General features: G+C 43.2%; 1 protein-coding gene across 1 annotated transcript in view; it reads right to left on the bottom strand.

The window, feature by feature from the left end:
- LOC134674775 (nose resistant to fluoxetine protein 6-like) overlaps positions 1-13,197 on the bottom strand; it is a 31,278-nt gene that overhangs the window by 3,076 nt on the left and 15,005 nt on the right. Inside the window, exons 2-13 of the mRNA XM_063532906.1 lie at positions 11,889-12,025; positions 9,727-9,851; positions 9,165-9,373; positions 6,605-6,801; positions 5,851-6,020; positions 5,109-5,294; positions 4,349-4,528; positions 3,780-3,930; positions 2,434-2,617; positions 1,885-2,027; positions 1,240-1,499; positions 347-1,038 (exon numbers count right to left, since the gene is read on the bottom strand). Coding sequence (XP_063388976.1) covers positions 1,335-1,499; positions 1,885-2,027; positions 2,434-2,617; positions 3,780-3,930; positions 4,349-4,528; positions 5,109-5,294; positions 5,851-6,020; positions 6,605-6,801; positions 9,165-9,373; positions 9,727-9,851; positions 11,889-12,025 — 1,847 coding nt within the window. The 3' untranslated portion in view covers positions 347-1,038; positions 1,240-1,334. The remainder of the gene's footprint in view (positions 1-346; positions 1,039-1,239; positions 1,500-1,884; positions 2,028-2,433; positions 2,618-3,779; positions 3,931-4,348; positions 4,529-5,108; positions 5,295-5,850; positions 6,021-6,604; positions 6,802-9,164; positions 9,374-9,726; positions 9,852-11,888; positions 12,026-13,197) is intronic.

Genomic DNA, 13,197 nt, shown 5'->3' with positions numbered 1-13,197 from the left:
TGACAGTTTAAACGTTTACCTCTCTTTGAGCACCTGGAGAGTATAGCGACTTCTGCTGCTGACTGTACATTTAAATAACAAGTTTTTAAAACGATAATCGTTTTTATTCGTTTAATTTTCTTTCCTTAGCAGTTTTGGGTTATAAAATTACTAATATTTATATAGTCAAAAATATTTTGATAAAATATTAATAATAGGTTCTTACTTAATTCGATTTGGCGATTTCGTAGAAAAAATGTGACGTCACACTAGGGGGGAGGGGTTTGCCAAATGTGACCAAGTGTGACAAGGAGGCGGGGAGGGGTCAAAAAACCTTTAAATTCGTGTGACGTAATTAATGGATGACCCCCAACATGTAAGTGGATCGCTGGCCGTTTTCTCAATGTAATAAAATAATATTTAATTTTAGTCAGTAAATCTGGTCAAACCACTTTTTGAGATTCACCTCATAATTTGAAACCCATAATACCACATGCGGTTCCCCAATGTAACATTACCGATTAGACTAGACAGTAAGAAATATTTACACTTTCGCCCCATCTCGTAACTCTGCGTTCAAGAATTCATCCACAGATTTTCATTTTGTGTGCATCATTGAAGCTTGTTCCTTAATTAAAATAAGTGTTCCGTAAACAAAGTTTTGTACGGAACACTAAAAAGATGTAAATCAATAGAAGACACCTAGAAGCTAGAGTCAGATCAAGTTAATAACCGACTTGGCAAGAAACAGAGTGTGCCATCAAGGCCATCATGAATGTACAATTCCTATAAAATATATGTGGCGCTAGTGGCATTGTCGCCACTAAGTCCGTGCAGAGTTATCGTAGACGGTCTGTACCCTACTTTTATAATATATAACCACGGAGTTCGGGGTCCGCATCCACGATGATATGTCGCGCCTTCTTAATTAACAGCGCTTGCAAAACGAGCATATCAAGCTCACGTTAGTAGGTATATGTCACGCCTCGCCTCTGCAACGAACCACGAAACGCACGCTCGGCGCTGATACCGACCGCCATAAACACAAAATGCGTTCGTCTTAATGGGTCAATTTTCAAATAGGCATTTTTTGGCAAGTCCATAGGACTAAATGACTGGGTATATACAGGTTGTTGGTACATCGTTTGCCAAATTAAAACGGCAGATAGCTTGAGTCATTTGCTATCTTTTATATCTGATTTTCCAAAAATAAAAAATTGCCATACAAATGTCGAAAAAACACCCTCTTCAAAAATTGACCCTAATATGCTACAATATGTCAGCATTCTTCAAAATAAAATCAGGTAACATGTACTATAACATAGTGATATGATATCTCGCTCGGCAGCAAGTGATCACAGGTTGGTCTTCTCGACGGGCTGGGGCCGGGGCTCGGGCGGCGGCGCGCGGCACAGCTGCTCCAGGGCGCGCTGCAGGCGCTGCGCCGGCAGCTCCACCAGCAGCGCCAGCGGCAGCGCTGCCAGGTACGCCGCCCCGGCTACACCGAACCACTCCACTATCTAGAAAACACATTTAAATTATGTATAGGTACCTAACTTACGAGTTTTAGAGTAGTAAATTGGAACGTTCGGTTCTGTTCTGTATTTATTATTTAATCGTATGGCGATATGGTCACATCATAGGCAAAAATAAAATTGTACATACATAGATAGTATTTTTATTTATAAGGCAACATCCATTCTGTATTAACCAGCACATAATGGAAGAGATAAAGGAAAGCGAAAGGAAAGGTATGTCGTCTGACATCCAGCCCGGCCACGCTTACCGCGAAAATAGAAAATCGTAATTTTGTTACCTCTGTCTCTCTAGTCTCACTCTATCAGTATCCGCAGCAAGGCCCTCAGGAATTGCCAAATCGTCAGATAATAAATATATTGTACGTACTATAGACAGCCGGTTGAATTCAGTGGGCGCGCGCCGCGCGGCGATGAGCGCCGTGTTGATCGGCATGTGCAGCAGCAGTGCGCCGAAACTGAGCCGCGCCGCCGGACCCCAGCCCCGCCACGCGAAGAATCGCACCCAGATCGCTGGAAACAGCAAAATAATCCTGTCATCCTGGTACATTTTTTCATTTCATTTGTTATGTATGATTAATGTCATCTGTGCCATGCTCTCTCAGTCAGCAGATCGCTAGCCGACACATATAATACTAGCTTTTGCCAGCGACTTCGTCTGCGTGGAATCAGTGACAGCGGCTAAAGTAGGTACAGCGCTTACATCGATTATCAGGCAATTCATTAGCTCTTTCAATTCTACCCCCCTTTGCACTCTCTTCAGGGATGATTCCGACATAAAACTATCCTATGCCCTTCCCCGGAACTCAACTATCTCTATACCAAATTTCACCTAAATCGGTTCAGCGGCTTAAGCGTAAAGAAGTAACAGACAGACACACTTTCGCCTTTATAATATTAATTAGTATGGATTACTTACGTTGCACCCCGTGCATGGCCCCGAGTAAGGCCAGGCCCACGAAGAGGCTGAAGACGGGGCGCTCGAGCGCGGCCAGCGCGGCGGCGGGCGCGCGCTCGGGCGCGCCGGCGCCGAGCAGCAGCGGCGACCACGCCGCCCACCACATCGCCAGCGGCGCGCCCGCGCTCGTCACCCAGCGGAACCACTGCAACATTACAATTAACTTTAGGCTGAGAGGAAAACCAAAAGAGGATCATTTTAACTGTTAAACTTCAGCGAGAGTCGAACTAATTGAAAGGTGAGGTAGGACGAGAAACATAATTATAGTTTCTTTTGCTCGAGTCGAGAGGAACAGCGGGAGAGTCTGAAATCTGACCACGAGAACTTTGGACAAACTTGGCAGTACAATATATTCCATATTAAGCTCCATACTTGATATGTACCACTTGATATGTAAACTTAGTGTGGTCAGTTTTGCTCGAGCGACTTTAGACCACAGAGGAATTTTACAATTCGATCGCACAATCATATGCAAACTCAGTCATCCTTAGAGGATACAGGACTTTATTAAGCTTAAAGACTCAGCCAGGAATTGCGCTTTGTCCACGAGGTGACTGGTACAGGACTGGTAACATACCCGATACTGCTGCGACTGCTTGTTCCGTTCCAGCATCTCATTATGGACGTACGCCAGCAGCAAGCCTGCCAGTGTGCCCGGTGCGTTGCCCAACGGACTGGTACAGGACTGGTAACATACCCGATACTGCTGCGGCTGCTTGTTCCGTTCCAGCATCTCATGGTGGACGTACGCCAGCAGCAAGCCTGCCAGTGTGCCCGGTGCGTTGCCCAGCGGAGACTGGTACAGGACCGGTAACATACCCGATACTGCTGCGGCTGCTTGTTCCGTTCCAGCATCTCGTGATGGACGTACGCCAGCAGCAAGCCTGCCAGTGTGCCCGGTGCGTTGCCCAGCGGAGGCTGGTACAGGACTGGTAACATACCCAATACTGCTGCGGCTGCTTGTTCCGTTCCAGCATCTCGTGATGGACGTACGCCAGCAGCAAGCCTGCCAGTGTGCTCGGTGCGTTGCCCAGCGGAGACTGGTACAGGACTGGTAACATACCCGATACTGCTGCGGCTGCTTGTTCCGTTCCAGCATCTCGTGATGGACGTACGCCAGCAGCAAGCCTGCCAGTGTGCCCGGTGCGTTGCCCAGCGGAGACTGGTACAGGACTGGTAACATACCCGATACTGCTGCGGCTGCTTGTTCCGTTCCAGCATCTCATGGTGGACGTACGCCAGCAGCAAGCCTGCCAGTGTGCCCGGTGCGTTGCCCAGCGGAGACTGGTACAGGACCGGTAACATACCCGATACTGCTGCGGCTGCTTGTTCCGTTCCAGCATCTCGTGATGGACGTACGCTAGCAGCAAGCCTGCCAGCGTGCCCGGTGCGTTGCCCAGCGGAGACTGGTACAGGATGTTGAAGGACAGGTCTCCGTAGTACTTCACACGGACCACTCTGAAAATGCCATTTAAGATTTTGTAGAACAGATTCGGTACGAGTATTTGTAATTTTTGTATCAAGCAGAAAAGTATGTATATGTGTTAATAGATCACGGAAGTAGATATATCGATAGATAAAAACGTGACCGAGAGAGAAAAGTCAAATTACAGAATTATAATTATCTCATTATATTACGGAATTTACGACGTAATCAAGACAGTTCTTGGGTTTGATGTGGTAATTTTCGGAACACTTGCTAGTATATAGCCTATGATCTCTTATCTTTGCTCCGAGACACGGTTCAATTTGGATTAGCAACAAATCTCTACATCCGTGAGAGACTGAATCTTCACATATTTAGATTAACAACTAATTACATATCAATGGTCTTCAATTAGGAAGAGGTGTGAATGACGAGTAAAACTGCACTTACTCCGGGTTATGCATGACGAACGTGGAGACGAGCTTCAGCCAGTAGGAGACGGCGAAGAGGCCGCCGACGGAGATGAGCAGCAGCGCCATCAGCGTCGGCAGCGCGCCGCGCCGCCAGCGCGCCAGCGCGAGCGTCAGCAGCAAGGCGACGGCGTACAGCTGCATATCTGCTGCCAGGTACCTGCGGTGTCGATACATCATCATTATGGAGTCCTCCGAAAGAAAGAAAGAGACCCTCAAGAATCGATAGATGATGGTGCGCGTGGACCATTGATGTTGAGATATAGGTAACTCCAGAAATTGAGACTGTTTTGGAAGGGTGACTGAAAGGGAAAAAGGTACTGAATCGAAAGAGGCAGATTCAGGTTTCGTTAAATGGAACAAGAGAAAGAAAAAGTGCGGACAATACTTCGAATATAAAATAAATTATTTTAAACTTCAAAATTAACTCTTGATGATGATACAATGGTACCCAATTCGGTATCGTTTTGGGTCGTCCCATTCGTTTTTCGTCAAGTTCTTAAATTAGTCCTATTCTGCTTTCGTCACTCATGCTACATTCGTCACAATCGTCAGTGGCTTTTAATGTAGAATGAGTGACGAAAGCAGAATATATAGGACTAATTTAAGAACTTGACGAAAAACGAATGGGACGACCCAAGACGATACCCCCAATTCCTGCGTTACATTGAGAGATTTGTCTGCCAGGCAGATCTGTACTGTGGTAGACATATCTCTTCCTAACCTCGTGTTTGACTCACCAGGTCTGCACTAAGCACTTGTTGTCGGCGTCCAGCACGTTGTTGAGGTAGAGCAGGTGCACCCACCACTTGGCGCGGCACACGGCGGCCTCCGCGGCCACGCGCGGCGCCCACTGTGGCCCGGCGCCCAGCCGCGCCCACCAGCTCGCCGCGAACCACACCACCATGTAGTATGACGGGCTGATTCTGTTACATTCAAAATAAACTCTTTTTGTAAACGAGCATATACACGGTGTAACATGAGGAAACCGAATAATTTTAACAGCGTATTCCTGATGATATTTAGAGACAAAAATGTCCTATAAACTTTTTTGAAACCTCACCGTGTACAATGCAAGTCTAGGAGTTACAAGACCTCAAGCTGAATCTATGGTGAAAATAAAAGTTAGACACAGCTTAAACTTCTCAACTGCGTGACGCCAAGCGTGGGCCAAGTGACGAAGATATTTTTGTCAATGTCGGGTGACAACATACCTAGGTACAGTTTGTAGGAAGTTATGGCTAGGATAGGACTATGGACCTATTGAATATGGAGTACCTCTACCCTCCATAGATATTTAGGACGTTTCGTAGATGCCTTTTATAATTTTCAGACGTGTCATTAAATATCGCTAAAACCATGCTTCAACTATAATAATTGCATTTGACAGAATCTGTTGAATTGCGAGAAAGCTAGGTAACCAGCATAACCTAAAAAAAATATTAAACTTTGTAGGTATCCTTTGTAAGAATATAATTGAACCTGATGATCCGATTGATCATGGTGGAGAAGAATGACCGCCACGGCGGCATGGACCCCTTGGAGGTCTGGAGCAGGATCTTGTGCGCCAGCAGGAAGCTGGCCATCAGGAAGAACACCTGCACCACCAGCGTCGAGTTGCCCAGCAGTATCGCGTCGCCGGACCGCCGGATCTGCAATATTATTGAACATAAGGTTTTGGCTAACATTTTAATTTGTATAGAGCCAGACCGCCAGAAAAGTCTGCAGCGATTATGATAGCCCACGCAGTGCAAGTGTCATTTTTTAAACGTCAAACTTCTATGAAATTATGACGTGCAAATAACACTTGCACTGCGTGGGCTATCAAAATCGCTGCAGACTTTTCTTGGTCTAACTCTAGAAGGTTTTATCGCTGACTGTACTTTTCTTTCCACAGGCAACTAAAATTCATCGGGACAATTCTAACAACCCCAAACTTGCCCAAGAACAATCTTAAAACCGTGTATCAGCTACATAAGCGATGGTGTTCCAACTTCCAATACCGTTCACTTTTATCATCGACGCCATAGAGAAATATAGTAAGAATAGAGTGCTCAATCCATACATCAGTTTTGCCAAAAATACTATTATTTTCGCAGTCGACATCTAGCATCGGTTGGTACTAAAACTGATCTTAGGTATGGAGTGAGCACTAGGTGTATTTTTTTCTCTATGCCGACGCCCACAACGAAAGTATGGGTAGGGTATGAATAAAGAATGATCTATCTGTACTCACCGTCTCAAAATACCGTATATCAGTAAGATAAGAGATGGTGCTCAGCCAGCACACGTGTTCAATGATGACACACATCATGCAGAACACCCGGACTCCGTCGAAGACCCGCAGGTCGCCGGCGGCGGACACGGCCGGCGGCGGCGCCCGCAGCGCGCGCCAGCAGCCCGGGAGGGACCAGCATAGCGCCCATTGGTATTCTGAAAAATACGAGGGAAATTCTTGCGGTATACGGATTATACGGACTGACAAAAATTTTGGACACTGATGAACCTTAATATTTGAACATTGAAGGAACGCATTGATTTTGTACGTCTGAGTGGATCTACTTACGCCCCTATTTTTTATCGTGCACTGCACTTTAAATACTTAGTTCGGTACAGTCAGCAGCAGAAGTTGCTATAAGCGGACGAGGTGTTCAAAATTACCTTGACACGCTCCTTTTAATAATCAGTGGCGTAGCTAAATCCTGAGCTATTTAACATATAAATTACAATTACTCTTTTTAAATATATTTTACAATTTTGATTGAATTTTGGGGTGACACCCACAATTTCCGCACCGGGTGCCACCCATGCTAGCTACGCCTCTGTTAATAATGCTTTCTTTTTGCTCTTTTATAATAATGTCGCGTAAAGATCATTTTGAACACCTGGCCGGCTTAGCAATTTCTGCTGCTGACCGTACTTTGGCAGATTTTAACATGTTGGATTACCCAATTTGGGTGTGGGTTGAATCGCCACGGTAGTCGTAGATGTGACAGATTTAGTAATAAAGGAAACATTGATGTAATCAGTGTACTATAGTGTAATTAAAACACGAGTGGTTGATAAAAGTAAAAGGTATGATGCCGTTAAGGCCTTGATCTTTTATGACAGAATCGGCCACCGGCTTGGCCAACACAAAATTTTTCACCACACGAACCCGAAGCAAATATTAAATGTAAAATATGAAACAAAATCAAACCAAATCAAATCCAAATGAATGTTATTAAATATTTATCATCCAAAATTATCATTTAAAAGTCAATTCTAATAAGCTACCAGCAAACATAAAAAAATAACTGAAAATTTGCATTTGATTACTTTGCCTCACATGATGTGGATAAAATGCAACTTTGCTATCAGTTTTTGAAGTGCAACTGCAAAGTAAGCCTTTCCGAGCTGGTGTGGTGAAAACTATTTTACTTTCTTCCCCAAAACAAGTGGATCAGCGGGTCAGTTAACTCGGTTATTTTTAGTCTAAACTACTAAACCGGTCATCGACACGTGCTGTGACAAGTCGCCGGCCACGTGAGGCGGGTCAGGGCCGCGGCGAAAGGCCCAGATCTGTTATGACATGCATTGTGTAAACAAACGGCGCTGCGTCCGCGCAGCTCAGCTCGCTCAAAGGCAAGCAAGAAATGCAACGAAAGTGTATCTGTCGGCGGCCGATGCCTAGGAATTTCACGATATGCCTGATCTTACGATCGGCCGCTGACATATTGATGGTATCGAGTAAAATATTAGTAACTATATACCTGACTCAACTACATGGTGAAACTAAAGTTAACTAAACTAACAAATTAAAACTATATGTTTTTTGGCGCCCTGTCTTTTAGCAGACCGGAATTCAGCTCTATATATGACTCTTGTATAAAATGTTGCCATCGTATAAAAATTATATTGAATAGGTAGATACTTATTTTACTCGTAGAGTCTGTGAGAAAGAGAAGAGTCGTAATATAATACATTCCGTGACTCTTCTCTTTCCGCATGGTTTACGTTTTATTATTGTTGCCACACGTCCATTGTAGGGGTACCTAATGAAGCAAATAGATGTGACTGAGTTACTTAAGGACTTCTCGAAAGTCTATAGTAATATTAGCACCAGATTGAGTAAATAAAGTATATCCGTGTGGGATAATTTCGCAAAAACCCAGGGCTGCAGTTAGATAAGGACCGGTCCTTGCGCAAACCGTGCAAACGCTAGTGATCATGTTTGCCGGTTAGCGAATCTCGCGAAGTTTCGAACCGATAGGTATGTATACAGCCTATTGCCTATGTAGGTATACATTTGTCGAAACGAAAGTAAATCAGCGAACAAATATAAAATCGTAGAGTCCGACCAAACTCCGCTTGGGATTTGCTCAGACAAAGCGAGGAAAAAATATGTCAACTGTCTACGAAAATAATAATAATGTTTATAATGACATTGATGCACCTTGTTCTGTCAACGGTGCAGATTTAGCTTAGACGTACTCTAATACAGAACAGCTGTATTAAAATCAGGATTAAAAAAATGGTATCTTCTGGTTAGGTTAGTTATTTGCTCCATATCCCTTGCCCTTAACCTTTTGGGCGCTATTACGAAATATCGCACGAAGGTGAGCTTGTAAGCTTATATGCCTATGTGTTTTCGTTTCCATATAAAGTATCAAGGTCTGAAATACGGTGCCTGCTTCAAGCTGTAGCTATTATTTATCAAATTTATAGGGTGACAGATGAACTCACCTTTATGTGCATTATCTTTGGAGAAGTTCAGCTTTAACAGACGGGAAGAAAGCTGAGGCTAGCATACTGACCTTTCTTAGTCTGTGGTGACAGTAGCAACTCCAAAGCAGTAGAGACACCAGCAAGTGCCGCCAAGGCTGCTAATACTACTGGGAAGGCTCTATCGGCAGCGTCTAGAGGCCGTGCACTCTCCTGCCCTCGTTGGCAGTAGTCCAGCTGGTACAGACGCGCTGACAGGTTGTGCGATGACATGGTGCTCGCATTCACGCACGACGCGAACCTGGAAACAAACGGTTTTCTTAATAAAACCCAAATGTAGGTGGCCAAACTTTAGAAAAATGTAAGATGTCAAAAATACCGGGCGAAGAAGTCGTACTTTTATCGAGTCAAGATAGCTATAATAGTCTTACAAGTAGCCACATCTACGCGAAACATGATCTTCGACGCTTGTTATGTGTAGTCAAAGGGAAAAATTGAGAATCGACAAGTAATTAATTAAGTAATGTTTGGAAAGGACTAAGTGAATTTTCGTTTATTTTGTTGTCCTGGCCACGCCGCACACGGCGCACACCCCTCAGACTTATGAAATAAAATATGAATGCTTATCATGATGTCTTTGAAGGTGAGACTTACCACGAGTCCATGGAAGGTTCTGGAACCTGTAGAGCCGTGTTCGAGTCGCTACATCGTCGAGACACGCATAGTCCCCGATGGAGCCGCGTGTGATTGAAGTTATCCACCCAGTTTGAGGAGTACTCCTGCAATAATTAATACAATAAAATTAGTTAAGTATGCTCTTAATTATTTATTGCATGAAGAAGCATAATTTGCCCGACAAAGTTGCTGATGTCTTATTAATCCTGGTTCTTCGGGACCAAATTGTAACATCAGAACATCACACAGTAGGGAACCTTATAGTTTCTACATAAGGCTTAAATTGCGATGATATTAGCTCGAAGAAGAGTTAAAACTATACGTTTAAAAAACATAGTTGCTAGTTTTTTTATGCCCAAGAATTGCACTTGTATGATTTACGAGATAGGGTTTGTTTTTAATTGCAATGAATCTTAGTTTCGATATGAGGTGACCAGCGCCTAATTATTAGGTTTGCGAAAGTGTTGGCTTGCGAGAGGGTTTCATAATGTAACTCGTTTCTCATTCAGTTTTACGTCAACGCGTAATACAGTTCACATTAAATATAATACACCGTACGTAAGGTACACTTACAATCGAATTAAAACTGTCATGAATCAGTTGTCATTCTAACTACTTATACCTAATTCTATTATTTTTACAGATTAAAAGATGACTCACGCTTGACCGGGCCGGGCCCGGGCCGAGGTATCCGACATGTCATTTTCTATGACAGATGATCGGTGCTCACGTGGGCGACACAAAAAAAATTGATTGGGGCTTGATGTTTATGTTTCACTTTTCCTAATTTCGTTGAAATATTATGAGAAGTATACACTTAACTTCATCATCAGCTATGACGTACCGTTTAGCCAGTTCTAAACGGTAGGTACATAGGTTACGTACTAACCTAGCTACCTACATAAAAATTAACTACCTTTCCTACCTAACATAAAACAAAGTTTATTAATGTAATTAATAGTAGTTAATAGCTAATAACATTATGCACGAGCAGGTATATATAAGGTCATTTGAAATAAAATTACGTCGCAAAATATAAACCTTTTCTAGAAATAGGTACAAGTGTGGTAATAGGAATAATATATAGCAGCACTCCCTTAAAAGTCAGTCAGGTAGTGAATGCCTTTCGCAGGTCGCCTAGCAACCTTACCCTTAAGAATGACTTACGCTAGCACGGTCCGGGTCCGGGCCGAAGCGTCCGACACTTCTTTTTATATGACGGCTGATTGCTGATCACATCACACATTTTGTACTTACCACTTGTTTTACGTAGTTGTAGAAATCCTAGTAATAAATAATGTGTAGAATTGGTGAGTGACTCCGGGCAGTATCGGGCACACCGTCCCGGTTTGATGCACATGCACATTGCAAATATCTATCGCATTACCAATGTAACATGATGGAATGCGAACTGTTTGACAGGACTTTACTTTCTTAGTAGTGGTGCATAAATACATATTATACAGACAATGATATGTAGGTATACTATATATATACTTGAGTATTGTAATGTTTTATGAGGGAACATTTCAATAATAAATAGCTGTAAGGCTGGATCCACACCGCAATTAACTTTTATATAGCATGTACAATATGGTAACATTAGGTGGCTACAGTTATACTTTCCTAACGTAGAAGTAGCACTTGTAGTTACCCAAACGTTGTTCATCCATACAGCAGTGTGTGTATTTACAAAAAATAACAACGTTGCTGTATGAATGCGCCTCAATTATTATAATTACTATGTAGATAAGTATGAAAACTGTGGCGGCATTAGGCAAAAGCACACCTGGCATGAGCACTTCTTGTACCCACGTCATGGCTACGGCATTTTTATACGACAGCTGTACCATGGAGTCCTCAAGATCCTCACCTGCATCAAGTGGAACACCCTGGACTCCCCGCCGGGCGACAGCTCGAAGCTGCAGAGGCAGTACACGCCGCGCGTCGCCAGGCAGCTCTCGTGCTGCAGGTGGAACAGTGCAGCATGAACCCCTCTACCCTCACCTGCATCAGCCGGAACACCCTGGACTCCCCGTCGGGCGCCAGCTCGAAGCTGCCGAGGCAGTACACGCCGCGCGTCGCCAGGCAGCTCTCGTGCTGCAGGTGGAACAGTGCAGCATGAACCCCTCAACCCTCACCTGCATCAGCCGGAACACCCTGGACTCTCCGTCGGGCGACAGCTCGAAGCTGCCGAGGCAGTACACGCCGCGCGTCGCCACGCAGCTCTCGTACTCGTCCAGGTGGAATAGCTGAGGCATGGAGTAGTACTCCTCAGCTGAAAGGAACAAAGAAAATCATTAGTTTTCGATCCTAGGTTGGGATCCGGATGCACAGGATGGATGGAAGACCAAAACGGAGATAGCGGGACAGATATTGAGAAAAGTGGCGAGAGAAGGTTAGTACTAAATATAGGCGGCCAAACAACTTTGTTACTAGAAAAAAGCGAAATTAAAATTTTCTATGAGACGATAACCCTTTCGCTCCTAAATTTTCTTAATTTGACGAGAATGGCTTGACAAACTATACATGTTTATCTATATATATAAATGCAAGTGTCCTGACTGACTGACTGACTGATTCATCAACGCAGAGCCGAAACTACAAAAGCCAGAAAGTTGAAATTTGCACACCAGATTGCATTTATAAAGTGTACAAGAGATAAGAAGCGATTTTGAGAAATTCAACCCCTAAGGGGGTTAAAAAGGGGATGAAAGTTTGTATGGGGTTAAAGTTTTCTTTTAAGCTAGGAATTTGAAACTTCGTAAAAAGATATATTAATAAAATACAAGAAAAGTAATTTCAGCGTTTTTGAAAATTTATCCCCTACGGTGGTGAAAAAGGGGTTGAAAGTTTGTATGGATATCAAAAAAAATTTCAAGTGGTGGACTTGAATCTTTGTATTTAGGGATATTATTAGAAGACAGGAAAAGTAATTTCAGGGTTTTGTAAAATTCATCCCCTAACAGGGTTAAAAAGGGGTTGAAAATTTTAATCCATTACAAATGCTTTGAAACTTCGTAGAAAGGCATAATAGCCGATTACAAAAAAAAGTAATTGCATCGTTTTTGGAAATTCAACCCCTAAGGGGGTTAAAAAGGGGATGAAAGTTCGTCTTCGGGTGCAAATTTTATTTTAAGTTAGGAACTTGAAACTTTCTAAAAAAGTATCAAATTTATAGACAGGAAAACTGATTTCAGCGTTTTAGAAAATTCATCCCCCAAGGTGGTGAAAAAGGGGTTGAAAGTTTGTATGGATATCAAAAAATTTTTCGAGCGCGGGACTTGAATCTTTGTATTTGGGGATATTATTAGAAGACAATAAAAGTAATTTCAGCGTTTTGTAAAATTCATCCCCTAACAGGGTTAAAAAGGGGATGAAAGTTTGTATGGGGTTAAAGTTTTCTTTTGAGCTACGAATTTGAAACTTCGTTAAAAGATATATTATTAA

Source organism: Cydia fagiglandana, chromosome 20, assembly GCF_963556715.1.
Source record: "Cydia fagiglandana chromosome 20, ilCydFagi1.1, whole genome shotgun sequence".
NCBI classification, from domain to species: Eukaryota; Metazoa; Arthropoda; class Insecta; order Lepidoptera; family Tortricidae; genus Cydia; species Cydia fagiglandana.
This window is presented reverse-complemented; position numbering and strand designations above follow the sequence as displayed.